The sequence below is a fragment of the Myotis lucifugus genome, unplaced genomic scaffold (assembly GCF_000147115.1).
Source record: "Myotis lucifugus unplaced genomic scaffold, Myoluc2.0 scaffold_617, whole genome shotgun sequence".
Lineage (NCBI taxonomy): Eukaryota > Metazoa > Chordata > Mammalia > Chiroptera > Vespertilionidae > Myotis > Myotis lucifugus.
The window spans coordinates 453,465-468,115 of record NW_005871665.1 but is presented as its reverse complement, the minus strand read 5'-3'; the positions used below and the strand labels follow the sequence as shown (position 1 = coordinate 468,115).

Genomic DNA, 14,651 nt, shown 5'->3' with positions numbered 1-14,651 from the left:
CCGGCCAGTGTGGCTCAGTGGTTGAGGGTTGGCCTATGAACCAGGAGGTCACACGGTTTGATTCCTGATCAGGGCAGGAGCCCAGGTTGCGGGCTCGATCCCCAGTAGAGCCCACGCAGGAGGCAGCTGATCGATGATTCTCTCTCATCATTGATGTTTCTCTCCCTCTCCCTTCCTCTCTCTAAAATCAATAAAAAATATACATATATAATTTTTTTTAAATGGTCAGAGGATTTGATTAGACATTTCTCCAAAAGAGAAAGACGAATGCCCAGTAAATACAAGCAAAGATGGTCAAGATCACTAGCCGTCAGGGAGATGCAAATCAAAACCACAGTGAGGTACCGTTTCACACCCACGAGTGGCTATAATCACAGGCAGATGTGACACGTGCTGGAGAGGATGTGGAGGAGCCCGAGCCCCGGGGAGACAGGCTGTCAGTGCCTCACAGGGTTAAACATAGAGGTGTCAGACACCTCACTGCCTCACACCTAGACACGCCCGAGAGAACTGAGAACGGACATGCACACACATGCTCAGAGCAGCATTTATTCACAACAGCCCCAGCGTGGACGCAGCCCCAGTGACCACCAACAGAAATGGATTTAAAAACTGCGGTCTCTCCATACAATGGAATATCGCTCAGCCACGGAGAGGAACTGCGGGCGAGCCCTGGAGACATTATGCCACGTGAGCGTGGCCAGTCACAAAGGCCACGGATTGTAGGGTTCCCTCTCTATGAACCGTCCATAGAGACAGACGTGGTTCCCCAGGGCTGGGGTTGGGGGGCGTCTGGGGATGAGGGGCGGTGGCCGATGGGCAGGGTTTCTTTGGGGTGATGAAATGTGTTTGAATGAGGTCGCGGCGATGGTTGCACAATCCTGTGAATACATAAAACAACAACACTGAGTGTGCACTTTAAAACGCCACGTGTGGTGGTATGCGAGCTGGACCTCCGTTTCTTAAGATGCCGTGGCAAGTGCTCCTGACGGGACGGTCAGCGTGATTCAGTGAGATCGCGCTCGGAGACCCGGGCCCTTAGTAGGCACTTTTTTGAACTCTTACCCGCCAGCCACTGGGCAATGAAGGCTCACGTCTGCTTATGTCACAGGGTGACTGTGAGGGCGGTTGGGAAAGACGTCGTTACATAAACCCCAGGGTGAGCAAGATTCTATCAGGTCAGTGAGGTCACGCTGGGCTGGGGGATGCTTCGGCCTGAGAACCACCACACAGCTCTTCTGGGACCTGGCGTGTCCCCCTGCTCCCTGTGGCTCCCCCAAATTGGATAACTGATCCCCCTTCCAAGTGGCCCAAACACGTATCCAGGGAAGTACAGCAGAGGAGAGAGAGAGAGAGAGAGAGAGAGAGAGAGAGAGAGAGAGAGAGAGAGGACTCATTTCTGTGCCGGAACCTTCCTGTCCGGCTCACCCTAGACCAGTGATGGCGAACCTTCTGAGCTCGGCGTGTCAGCATTTTGAAAAACCCTAACTTAACTCTGGCGCCGTGTCACATATAGAAATTTTTTGATATTTGCAACCATAGTAAAACAGAGACTTATATTTTTGATATTTATTTTATATATTTAAATACCATTTAACAAAGAAAAATCAACCAAAAAAATGAGTTCGCGTGTCACCTCTGACACGCGTGTCAGAGGTTCGCCATTACTGCCCTCGACCTAGACCGGGCCCCTCTGCAGGGAACCCTCAAGCCAAAAGGCAGGTGGGGGCCGGCACAGCTCTGAAGTGGAATGGCCAGGGATGAGGGGCTGCCCTGCTGTCCACTCTCTGGCCCGGAAGCCCCACTTCCACCCCCACCCCCACCTGGCCACCCTCTCTGAGCCCCGGGCCTCTGTGAGGTGAGGGGACAGGCGAGGTGACCACAACCCCACAGAGCCCCTTGGGGTCCCTCCACAGCCCTGAGCCCTGAGCAGCCATGGAGATAAAACAACCCCAACCATGAGCCGAGGACCAGGAAGTCCAAGGAGCCCTGTCTTTCCTCACGATGACAACACACAGCGCCTGTTTTGAAACATCACATTCTTGCCAAAAACTGTTTGGTGCCCAGGCGTGCGCCCAGCGGTGACAGCGGGCGCGTTTCCGGACTCTTCTGTGCGCGGGCCCGGCGCTGAGCGTTTCCCACGGGAGAGCTCATTGAACCTCACAACCACCTCAGGAGGCAGAAATGTCTTTATCCTGTAGATGGGGAAACTGAGGCCTGAATGGGGGGGGGGAAAGGGGGCTCCTGGCAGAAGGGCACACAGCTGGGAGGGAGCAAAGGCTCAACCGAAAGGAATACGAAGGGGTCTCCTCGGGGGAACAGGAGATCCTCTCCTGGGTGGGGAGGGGGGGCTGCCAGAGGCAAGGAGGGGGCGTGGGCCCGGAGGCCTCCGTCCCTGCAGGTCTAAAGATAGCACTTTCACTGAATTCAGAACCCGGAAAAAGATGCTGTACATTCCACTTCCAGGTAACTGCACGAGGCCACATGCAGGCAAGACCCCACAGGCCCAGTTCAGAGAACAGCAGGTGTGGCAGGAAGTGACCAGAGAGAGAGAGAGAGAGAGAGGGAGGCGAGGAGGGAGGGGGACACGGAGCCACTTGCGAAATACTTTGCTGGCATTGCAGCCCCTCTGGACCGGCCTGTACCACCCAGCCCCGTCCCACTCCCCCGGTGCCCCATTGCCATTTGGGGAAGGCCAAAGTCATGACCACGGCCACCAGGACCTGACCCTCCCAGCCTCACTCACACCTCTGCAGCCTGCGGTCCTCCTGGTCCTCCTCAGTCCCTCGGGGAGCTGGATCCTCTCACCCCAGGGCCTTTGCACATGCTGTTCCCAGCACTCCACCTGCTCATCTGCCTGGACATCAAGGTCCAGGCCGAGCTTCGCCTCTCGGGGAAGCCCTCCCCGACCTGCCTGCACCCCAGGCTGGCTCGTGCCCCTGCTCCCTGGGCCCTCCCAGAGCACTATGGTATCCCTCGAGGGAGCACTCTTCAGAGTTGTAAATTTTTACAACTGTGGGGTTGTCTCCTCAGCCGGACTGTAAATTCCAAGGATGTGCACTGTGGGTCTCTCCCCATCGCCCCTCTCTGGAGCACATCACTAGCCCTGAATGTAGTAGGTGCTCACTAAATCCTCAGTGAACGGACGCATGCACGGCCGTAGAGAAGCCCCAGGAAAGGCGTCTGTGGCCTTCGGGGTGCAGGACATGTCCCCATCCCACGTCCTCTGGAAGGGCAGGCCCACCGCGCTGCCAGGCGGGGACAGGCCCGCTCGGAGCCCTTGCCCTGCCCTCTCCGGTCCCTCCTCCCCAAGGAAATCAGAATCCTGTCACTCACGACATCCCGAAGCACATGACCGCTTTTTGGGGAAGCCTCGGTGTCAAAGACGCTGACGTCTTCCTTTATGGTGATTGTTCGGAAGCGCAAAGCTGGTCTTCCGCTCACTGCAGATGTTCACAGTTTCCTGGAAAATGAACTGAAAAAGAAAGAGACGAGGCATTTCCCCTGCTTCCTTTAAAGCACCCACTTCACAGATGCTGCCTCAGTGGCACCCGACAGCCTCAGAGGAAGGGGCCAGTCTCACCCAGCTGGTGTGGCTCAGTGGTTGAGCATCGACCTATGAACCAGGAGGTGACGGTTCGATTCCCGGTCAGGGCACAGGCTGGGTTTCGGGGCTCAATCCCCAGTGTGGGGCGTGCAGGAGGCAGCCGATCGATTCTCATCATTGATGTTTCTCTCTCCCTCCCTCTCCTTTCTTCTCTGAAATCAATAAAAATACATACTTTTTAAAATAAAATGAAAAAGGGGCCCGTCTTCATGTGAAGGGACAACCCTACATGTTGAAAAACAGACAAATCAGGGGCTTTTGAGTCCCTCGTTCAACCTGTACTTAAGTGACTCACTGTGTGTCAGGCCCCAGCCCTGGTGCAGGGGATCCGTCGTCAGCAAGAGACAAGCCCCCGGGGCGAGTGAAGTCACTCTGAAGGCCTTTCCGTCCCAGGCCTGCAGGGCGGACAGACGCACACGCCGGCGTCCAGCAGTGGAGGGCCTGGAAGGCCCGTTTGTCAAGCTGCCCGTTCCGGGTGCCCGGCGGTGGTGGTAGCCTGGGGTCTAGCAGGACCGCCAGAACCCTTTCCCAGGACGGACGTCAGACCCAGGAGACACGCCTCCCTCGCGTGCCCGGGTTTCTGAGCCAGGATCTCACGGGTCTGTCCCCGTGGAAAGCTACCTTCCAATCCCCTGGGGCAGGGTGGGGTCCTGCCAATGGGGCGGGGCAGCCAGGAAGGCGGGGTGACTTCCCTGAGCCCTGGTCCCTGCCTGAAGCCCAGGCCGCACGGGATGTGATGGCTGTCTCTCTTCTGCCGGCTGGACTGGTTCCCCGGCACTTGAAGGAGGGAGTCCTTAGTCCACCACAGCGTGAGGACGGGGGCAGGAGGGGCGGAGGGCATGGACGGGGGAGTGGATGGGCTCCGAGCCTTTTTTCTTTTTTTTAATCCTCACCCAAGGATAGTCCCTCCATTGATTTTGAGAGAGAGAGGGCGGGGGAGAGAGGGAGAGGAACATCAATGAGGAGAGAACCGTTGATCGGCTGCCTCCTGCACGCTGGACAGTAGGGTACACATGGGCACGTGTGTGACCGTGAAAACACAAAAAATGCAGATGCATGTGTGCTCTCACACACACACACACACACAAACTTCCCCAGCCACAGTCAAAAGTACACAGAAATATGTACCACGTACACTCACCTGTACACACAGCCACATATGCACACTCCAGCCACACACACACACACACACACACACACACACACACACACATACATGCAGAGATGGAGCCAGGCACACAGCTGACGCCATACACAACCGGATGCACGTACAGACACACGGACCTACCACAGACACACACACAGGCACATACCGGGATACACTGACACTTGGACACGTGTGGATGGACATACACACACTTCCTGCCAAAGGAGTTATCTATCCTGATGCACATACACGAAGGCCTGTGAGTGGAGTGCGGCTCATGCATCCACTTGGCCGTGACCATGTTCCTGCGAGGGGAGCTCCCCGCAGCCCCATCGGAGGCAGCCCTGGCTCTGAAGCCCCAGCACCGGGCTGGCCTGGGAAAGTGACACACATCACAGCCATTGCCCAACACACCCATCCGGCGGGCCCAGGGTCAGGGAGGAGCCAGGGCCAGGCCTCGCGTGCCTGCCCACGCACGCGTTGCCACCGGCAGCAGACACCCAGCCACCAACGCAGACAGCTGGGATTGCGAGGGAGCTTGCAAAATCACCCCATCCCTCAGGGTTCAGCTAAAGTGCCCCGGCCCCCGGGAACTCCCCTGGCTCCTTCTTTTTTGAGTTCCGGTTCTGCCGCGCCCAGCTGTGTGGCCTGGGGCAGGTGGCCTCACCTCTCTGTGCTTCATTTCCCCGTGTGCTAAGGGGGATAAAGAGCATGTGTTGGACCCACGAGTGGATGGAGCCCCCACATGGGGACGGGGACGCAGCGCCCCAGGCTCAGTCAGTGACAGGCAGACTGCGCTCCCCCTCCTCGTACCTTCCCACCCAGGGGAGCCCTGGGGCCTGTGCAGCATCAACAAGGTGTGCAGTTCACTCTCCCCTCCACGAAGGACCAAGAACCCAGCTTTGGAGCATCTTGGCAAGCATGGGACCACACGCCCTGCCCGGCACGGGTGGGGGCGAGGACTAGAAACCCCGAGTTTCTGCTTAAATATCTTCGAGGAGGACTGAAGAGGTCACTTCCTCTGTACGGGCATGAACATCAGAGAGGGTGGAAATGAGCCGCCGACTCTCCCTGCCTGGGGTTTCCTCATCTCCGTCCCCACCCACCCAGGAGCCCCCCACCCGGGCTCACATCCTCCCTGCCGATGCCGGACACCAGGCTGGCGGTCGGCTGGAGGCTGAGCACCTTCCCACTCCCCGAGGCACCGTGGGCAGGGTCCGCCCAGGCCGAGGCTGCCACCCTGATGACGACAAGCACGGACTCCACAGTCTGGGCCTTGAGCCTCGCCCGGGAGAGGCAGTGCTGACGGGACAGGTGCACTGGGGCTCCCGGGGCTGGGAGGACAAGGACGTGGGCTACAGGCCAGCAGGCGCCCCCAAACCCGATCATGAATGACCCCAGCTGAGCCCAACCCCAGGCCTGGGCTGACCAGACTCGCTTCTTTGCCCTAAAACCCTCCAGGGCCCGGGTGGGACGAGGACATGGTTCTGTGAGCCCCCACCTCAGCCTGGGACACCTCCAGGCGTGTCTGATGACAACACTGGGGCACCAGCAGTGGGTGAGGTCCAGGGTCAGATCCAAGTGTCCCCGGGCACCTCCGAGGCCCGTGTGCCCACCCCAGTGGGTCTCGGTCTCCAAGGGCAGACGCCCCTTTTCGTAACTCACTGAAGGCCGAGAGCTGGGAGCTGAAAACCCCCCATCCAGACACCCACATGAAGAGACACGTGGGCACGCCGATCTGAAGGCCTGGGTCCGAGGCAGGCCAGCCCATGGCATGCCTGGCCCCCTCACCCAGCTGCCTCCCGGGGGCAGCTCCAAGAACTAACTGACGTTGGGTTCGAGGCAATGGGTGAGGCCCGAGGCACTTGGAAAGCCAGGAGGACAGAAACACTGAAACCAAGCAGGGACTCGGGGAGACAGACCGATGGATGGACCCCAGAGCTGACGGTGGGGCCAGGAACTCTAATAATTTTGGCTCTAAAACCCCCACCTCAGCCCAGGACGTTGCTCGAGCCCGGCAAGGTCTCGGACGGGCCTCACAAGGAGAAATGGGACCCACTTACCCCCCCCACGAAAGACAAACTATAGAGAAACGCCCCCTGCCCAGGGCCATGGGGCACAGGGTCCTGAAGGAGCCGACTCCTGTCTCCATGCACTTGGGGAAACCGAGGCCCAGGGCAAATGCCTGGCCCCCGGCCCCTGACTGCCCACTCACCAGGCCTGGATGCGTCTCAGCTCCTCTGATCTGCAGGCCCCCAGGTCCCCAGGGCCAGGGCGGGCGCACTGCCAGAGGCCGGGCCCCCGTTCTGACTTTTCTGGGGAGCCACCGCAAGCTGAGTACGACGAAGTCACACCCTTCTTCCCTTCCTGAGCGCGGGCGGGCCTGGGCTGAGGGCACCTGATAACCCCCCGCCGCATCTGTGGGGCCCCATCAGGCCCCAGTGGAATCCCAGCTCGCAGAGCGGGAGGCGGCCCCTCCGTGACAGGAAGCGTGGGGCCAGATGTGCTGACTGAGCCTCTGGCCCAGGCGTGCAGCCATCAAGAGCGGAGTGGGCCCTGGCTGGTGTGGCTCAGTGGATAGAGCATGGCCCTGTGGACGGAGAGGTCCCAGGTTTGATTTCGGTCAAGGACACATGCCCAGGTGGCGGGCTTGATCCCCAGAGGGTGCATGCAGGAGGCAGCTGATCAATGATTCTCTCTCTCCCTTCCTCTCTGAAATCAATAAAAAAGATATTAAAAAAAAAAAAGAACAGAGTGGGCTCCAGATGCGCCCCCCACACACACAGGCATCCTGCCCCCCTGGACAGGGAGTGCGGATTCGCAAGTTCTCACTGGGGCTGATCTCCTCCCCACACGGTGCCAGGAGAGCCCTGGGGGCAGGAACTGAGGATCTCCTGGCCGGAGGAGTCCTGTGAAGGACAGGCAGACGCGGGCATGGTCCAACAGCAAGCAGGCAGCGGCCCGGAGGAAAAGGGGTTCCTGGGCCCTCCGTGGGGTGTCACCACCGGTCAGCCCTGCCCATGGTGGAGGGAAAGCTGGGGGTCCCCAGGCAGGAGGTCTTGGAGTTTCTACCCGTGTTCAGGACCTTCTGGGCTATTCTGGGAGCAGCAAGGAATGAAGAAAGAGCCCAGACTTCAGGGCCAGGCGGCCCTGGGTGGGAATCGTGTGACCGTGGCTAAGTCACTTCGCTTCCTGAAGCTCCGGTTCCGCATCGACAATGGGATGGTACACGGGGAACCAGCACCGCAGGCAGTGGGGCCCGAGGTGGGGTCAGACAACCCCAAAGACCACAGCCCAGCCTGGACACTACAAGCCCTTTATTAACAAGTTGGTAAAAAAAAAAAAAGAGCAGAGAGACATAAAAATACTTTTCTCGAAGCCCCCTGAGGGGAAGGCACTGTCAGGACCCACCTGGTCAGGGAAGACAACCCAACCAGACGCAGAACGGAGACCAGGGCCCTGTCCAGGGAGCAGCGCCCCGGGTGCTGAGGGGTGTGGCTCAGCCTCAGGCAGGGAATGTGCAAACGCCGAGGCTGGGTGGGGAGTGATGGGTTGAGGGCTTCCCGGTGGAAGCCCAGAGCACCGTGTTCCCTGTGTGGGCAGACACGCGCGTCCACGCGAGAGCCGGTGTCTGCACACAGCTTATACAGAGAGTAGGGGTCCCCCTGCATGAGTGGGGGAGGGAGGAGAGGGAAGTGGGCTCACCCAGAGCTTGGGAAATAGCTTAGAGAAGTCTCTGGAAGCCTGGGGGTGAGGGGCGAGCGCAGAGGCTGCAGCTCCCCTGTGGCCTCAGGAGCCCAGGCCCTCCTGCCGCCGCTGGAGGACTTCGATGACGCTGTCGATGCCGTCCTCGGGCACCTGTGGGCAGGTCGGGGGAGGAAGGGGTCACCGCTGGTCCCTCCACCCTCCTGGGCCTCAGCATCCCTTCGGGAGCCCCTTCCCCCACCCGGGGTGCTCACCAGGGCGTGGTCGAAGTTGAAGGTGCTGATGTAGTAGGCAGAGATGTCGGCCGCGGCCAGGGGACCCGCGATCTGGGCCACGATCCCACATTCATCTGCGGGTGGAGGAGGGGTCCATGTGGATCACGCTGGTCGCTCCACAGGCCCTTCCCCAGCCCCCCACGCACAGGGGCGGCGCTCACCGAAGCCCAGGGGCTGTCCTCCAATGCGCACCATCCTCCACAGCTCCCCCGAGGAGCTGGTCAGCAGCAGGTCACTGGGGAACCTGGGGAGGCAGGCGCGACCGGTGACTTCAGAGTCTGACGCTCCGCCTCCTTCCTCCCTGGGCCTGGCTTAGCAGCGGCGGCCCACCCTCGGTCAGGGGTCACGTACTTTTTCTGTGTCTCCGCATCCATGACGATGGAGATGTAGCCCTCGATGAGGGAGAAGGCAAAGAACGTGATGGAGCTGGGTCCCGGCTCGCCAGGGGCTGCCTCTTTGGGGGCACTGGTGATGGACAGGAGGTTCAGGTACCCTGCTGGGTCCCAGGCCCACTCCATCCCCCGCCAGTCGGCCCCGAGACCCCTGAGCAGGCCCCCCCCCCCCGTCTCTGGGCCACTTTCCTTCCCTGTCCTAGGACCCCGATCTTCTGATGGTGCCAGGTGGGGAAGGGGCTGGGGGAGGACGATGAACCCTGTCTGTTCCAAAGGACCCCATGGCCTGAGGGCCTGACCAGGGCCTGGCTCCAGGGTGGCTCTGCCCACACCACAGGAGAGGGCTCCCACTGCGGCACTGGGACCGTCCCCAAACACCAGTGAAGGGCACCGAGGTGCCGAACCAACGGAGGGGCAGAGGGTGGTGGGACAGAGCACAGAGAACGAGGCTGTGAGGACGGAGAGACTAGATGCGAGAGGCCCACCTGTGGGAGTAGAAGAGGACGTCGATGAGGGTGGTGGCGATGGCGGGCAGTGTTTCAGGGTCCAGCGTGAGGACACAAAAGCGGTTCTGTGGACTCTGGATAGGATGCACCGTGGGGTTGGGCCCTGCTGGGGGGAACCAGGAGGTGGAGAGTGAGAGAAGGCCCGTGGGCTGGGGCGCCCCCTGGTGGCTGGCCAGGGAGGGGCCTGGGTTGAGTGTAGCCTCCTGTTCTAGTCACCTATCTGCGTTGGTTTCCCCAGCCCTGGGCCCCTATCTTGCGAGGCGATCGATCAGTGGCAGCGAGTCTTTCCGCACACAAGCAATGGGCCTCGGTGGGAAGAGGTGCCCCCCTCCCACTCAGGTCTGGGTGCCAGAGGGTGCCCTCACCATGCTGAGCACGGGGACAGCCATTGCTGGAATCGTCCCTGGCAACAGGCACGGGCTCCCCGCCCACCTCTCGGTAAATGTCGAACTCCTGGGCCAGTGTGTGGATCACCACGGACAGGTCCTGCTCCCGCACCTGGGCCACGGGAAGATGGCAGATCACGCGGGTCCCCCGGCAGCCAGACCCACCCTTCCCGACACGGGCACCCGTGGGAAGCTCACCAGGATGAAGTCCGTCTGGTAGGTGGACAGCATCAGCACAGACACGTGGTGCTCGGCCAGCGGCGCGATGACCGAGCGGGCAATCTTCGTGACCCCCGCAGCTTGCACCGCGGCTCCGCTGTGGGACGACACGTTCAGCACCAGCCAGGTGGCCTCAGCCACTTGCAGGAACTCCGAGGGGGGCAGCTCTGCGGGCAGAGGGCGCGTGACCGGTCAGGGCCTGCGGGGCCGACCCCTCGTTTCCCCTGTCTGTGCCTTGGCTCCGCCATCTACTTGCTGTTGACCTGGCGCAAGTGGTTAACCTTCTCTGAGTCTCAGTTTCCTCGTCTGTAAAAGGGGGTGACGTATGGACTTCATGACAGCGTTCTGTGGGTTAACGGGGGCTTTATACCGTGTGGTGCCAGGAGGGGGCGCCAGTAGATCAGGTTGGCCGACGGATGCCCTTCCCTCCTAACAGACCCAAACTTTGTTGCAGAACAAACAGGGAAACTAAGGCCTGAAGCAGTGCAGTGGGAGACGGGTCAAGCCCCATTTGGCTGGCCCGAGACTCCAGGCCTGCGAGGACGGGCCAGGCTGACAGGAGTAGGAGCCAGACGTCAGCTCCACAGGCCAGGGAGGGCCCAGGCTGGCGTCCAGTCCAGACTAGGGGCTGGGGCCAGGGTGGCTGCTCATTGCCCAAGCACAGCGAAGCGGTCCCTTTCCCCCACTCCCCACCCGCCCCCAGGACCCTGCCCTGGGCTGGTTGCCTGCTCCCTGCCTCCAGTCCCTCCCCAGCCCTCAGACGCCTGGAGTTCCCAGAGAGTCAGGGAGGGGATGGCCAGCACCAGGGAGAGAAGTCCAGGGAAAAATAATGGCCAGGGGGGTGGAACAGCCGCATAACCGAGGCCCTGCTGCCAGGCTGGCGCTGCCAAGCGCCCGTCACACGCAGCCTGTTTATAAAACCCTCGGGGGACCCCATTAGATCAGAGCCATTCACGACACCCCTTTTAAATAAGAGGAAACAAACAGCTCGGAGAGGGGAAATGACTTGCTCAAGGGCACCCAGCCAGTGCGCCCGCCCGCTCTGGAGTCCAAGGCTCAGCCCTGAGTCACTGGACCCCAGCATCAGTGAGAACCCGCCAAGAGGGAAGCACGGCCTCCCTCCCCGGCCCCGCCCCGCCCCACCTTTGAAGCCCTCCTCGTCCACCATGAGCGTGTAATCCTCGGGAGTCTCCGTCAGGCTGAAGAACTTGCACCTGGGTGGGGGAGACATCGTCAGGCTGGGCTGGGAGGAGGGGTGTGCAGACCGCTCCGTCCGCCCGTAGAGACCCCTCGGCCGGGCGCTCCCTGCCCCTTCAAGCCTCAGTTTCCTCCCAGTGGGGAACGGGCCCCATCTCGGGAACTGCGAGCTGTTTCCCGCCTCCCCCTCCGTAGGAGCGCCCCCCGCCCCCAACCCCTCCATTCCCGGAGGAGGAGAGCTGGCCCGCGCGCGGGAACCAGCCCCGGGGGGGGGGGACCTGCATCGCCTAGACTTGGCCCCTCTTCCCCCGAGGGGAGGGGCCCCGGGAGGGAACCCTTTCCCCGTAGCTCTTAGGGAAATCCGCCGCGAAATTTGAATCCCCCCCGGGGTTAAAGCCTCCCCCCCCCTTGGGGTTTTTTGGCCTAAAATTGGCCCGGATAGGCGGCGGTCCCGGGGAGGGTGAAGCCAGGCCGGATGGCGGCCGCGGTGGGGGGGCGGAAGGGGGATGGGCCCTCCCCGCCCGTCCCCGCGGGCCCCGCGGCGTCCCTACCCTCCCGACCCCGTCCCGGGGCGCTAGTGGAGCCCACCCTCATCTGTGGCCCCGAACTCGCGCGCGCACCGGCTTCGGCGGGGCAGGAAGAGCAGCTTGATGAGCGGGTGGGTGTAGAGCCAGAGGCCGGAGCGGGCGAGGCTCAGCACCCGCACGCGGTGCTCTAGGATGTGCAGCTCCATCGCGGTCCCGCGGACCCGACCCCTCCGCGGCCAGACCCGGGCCACGCCGAGGACGGGGCGGGGGGCGGGGCCGGGGGCTTAAAGGAGCCGCTGCTCACGCCAGTCCACGCCGGCCACCAGGCCTAGACCCGCCCATCCCCGCGCCGCGCCGGCTACGCCCTGCGAGGAGCGCGGCCTATCAGAGGAGGCCACGCCCCCTTCTATCAACAGAGCCCCGCCTCCACCCCGTTAACATTGGCTTAGGGACAGCCAGCTGACCCCGCCCCGTCGTCCTTCAGACCCCGCCCAGGCCGCGCCTCTTCTCGGAGCTCCACCCTTTCTGCGAGACGCGGGTGGGTCCTGGTTGCGAAGCTTGCAGGAAACGTGGGGTCCTTTCTGTCCTTCAGGCCCTCATGCGGGTCTTATGATTGAGGTCATTGAGGCGCTGCCTCCAGAACCCTGAAGCGTGGAGGGGTAGGGGTCCACTCTGCAGCCCCAGGAACCCTACAATTCTCTCCCAACAAAGTATCCTGGCACCTTTCTTCCTCCTTCCTGTCGTGGGATCCATCTCCCCACCAGGGTCGCAGAGATAGTAAGGGCCCCACCCACCTCTGTCCTACTGCTGGGTAGGGTGCTGCAGGCAGCCAGGAGTAAGGAGGCCCCTCAAGACCGAGGCCAGTAATGCCCAAGGCTCAGACTTCCGAGGACGGGCCCAGGCATCTGGGGCTCCCTGGGTAGTGTTTTCAGACCTGAGGCTTGAGCCTTGCTGAGCCTCCCTAAGCCAGCAGCCATTAGACGAACCCCCCCAGCCTGAGCATATCTAAACTTGCTTTGTGCCCAAGGAGGCCCCAGCACTGGCAGATGCCCCGGATCTGAGGCTTGTTAGGACCCACTTGGGCTCATTTTGACATTAGGACTGGGTTCTGCTTAGGCCTCCCCGGGTCTAAGAAGACCCCCAGGCTGAGCAGGCATCAGTCCACCCAGGCTGGCCCAGTAGCAGGACTAAGCATGCTCTGGGGGGCCCTTGTCTGGCTCAAGCATCTTCAGGCCTCAGATCTGAGGCTTTGAACCAAGCAGGTTAAAGCAGGCCTCAGGCCTGACTGGGACCCAGCAGGCCTACACAGGCCTCCTGCCTGCTTGGGAGCCTCCACTGTAGGCGGATGAAGTGGCGCAGTGCCTCCCCTCCCTGGACTCTCTGGCTCAGTGGGTTCCTGTGGAACACTGTGCAGCCACCACATCCTGGCCTGTCCCCTAGAGGGTCAGGGGGAGGGGACTGTCCTCAAAGGCTGAACCCCTCTTCTCACCAATGGTGCAGAGCCAGTGGGAAAACCACAGGTGTGAGGGTTGGGAAGCAGGAAGTGATGGCCTGCCCTGACAGGCTCATGTGACCCTTGACCTCCCCAGGCCTCAGTATACCCAGCTGTACCAGAACAAGATGTTCCAGACTAAAGCCCCGAGGTGCCTGAAAGCTCCGAGGGAGGCCCTACTCCTGCCTCTCGCGCCTCCTCCCTCCATAGCCCAGCCTCGCCTGGTGGCCTGCCAAGAACAACCGCTATTGTTTGACTGGAAAAGCTGCTTCCTCAGCAGAAGGGGGGCCTCTCCCAGGGACACCCTGTCCATAACCTCAACAGTCATCAGGTTGTGACCATAGAGCCTGCCTGGGCCCTCCATGGCAGTCAGGTCCTCTGGCACCCTGGCCAGGAGAGGTAGCTGAGGGGCTCTGGGAGCAAACTGGGACCAGCGTACCTCTCACTCAGCTCTGTTGCCTCACCTGTCAAATGGAGATAACAGAGCTACCTGATCATCAGCTGGTGACGCAACCAACCCAGCGTGGACCATGCTAAGTGCTCAGTAAGCGACAGGTGGCTTGTTATCAAAGACCCAGCCCTCTCCCCTCCTATCAATGGAAACCTGGGTGGTAATGTAAGGGCATTCATGGTCTCCCACCTATGGTGCCAGCAGCCAACCCAGAATGAACACTCAACCTTTCTCGGTTGGTTAGAGCGTCGCCAATACACCAAGGTTGTGGTTTCCATCCCCAGTTGGGCACATACAACAATCAACCAATTAATGCATAAGTAAGTGGAACAACAAAATACTTCTCTCTCTTCCAAATCAATAAAAAAAAAAAGAACCTTATAGAGGTCCAAAAGTAGCATCCAGGCCAAGCCTTATGGAGAACACCCTAAAAGGATCTTAGGAACTCCACCCCATCAGTGATGAGCAGGAATCAAGGCCTGGGGAGTATGCCCGCTCTGCCCTAGCACTGGGCTCCAGCCCTGGTGACTCTCACCCATGGTAGATGGTGGACAAGGGGCTGAGGGATGGAGTAAGGGAAATGGGGACCAGGAACAGGGGCTGGCCCTGGACTTGGCACCCCCTCTGGCAAGGTACTTCTCAGAGAGACTCTGGTGCTTGGCTGAGGCCCAGATGTGGGCTCTGTAGGAAGTGGAAGAGATGCTGAGCACCAGGGGTGGTGGCACCCCCTTGCCCAGCCCTTAGCTG

At 61.0% G+C, this 14,651-nt stretch overlaps 1 protein-coding gene across 4 annotated transcripts; it reads right to left on the bottom strand.

Annotated features, from left to right (window-relative positions):
* Positions 1 to 529: 529 nt before the first annotated feature.
* On the bottom strand, positions 530 to 12,291 carry CASTOR1 (cytosolic arginine sensor for mTORC1 subunit 1). Of its 4 annotated transcripts, none has more exons than XM_023746027.1 (11): positions 12,055 to 12,291; positions 11,381 to 11,451; positions 10,217 to 10,404; positions 9,998 to 10,130; positions 9,612 to 9,738; positions 9,086 to 9,199; positions 8,896 to 8,978; positions 8,714 to 8,808; positions 8,460 to 8,612; positions 3,337 to 3,475; positions 530 to 881 (listed from the first exon to the last, which is right to left on the bottom strand). In XM_023746027.1, the coding sequence occupies exons 1-9, from the start codon at positions 12,165 to 12,167 to the stop codon at positions 8,544 to 8,546; spliced, it is 993 nt and encodes a 330-aa protein (XP_023601795.1). In that variant the 5' UTR covers positions 12,168 to 12,291; the 3' UTR covers positions 530 to 881; positions 3,337 to 3,475; positions 8,460 to 8,543. The 4 variants fall into 4 exon arrangements, with proteins under 4 accessions (XP_023601795.1, XP_006104960.1, XP_006104961.1 ...); XM_006104898.3 differs by having other exon boundaries at positions 9,612 to 9,735; positions 12,055 to 12,289; XM_006104899.3 differs by having other exon boundaries at positions 12,023 to 12,141.
* Between the last annotated feature and the right edge of the window lie 2,360 nt (positions 12,292 to 14,651).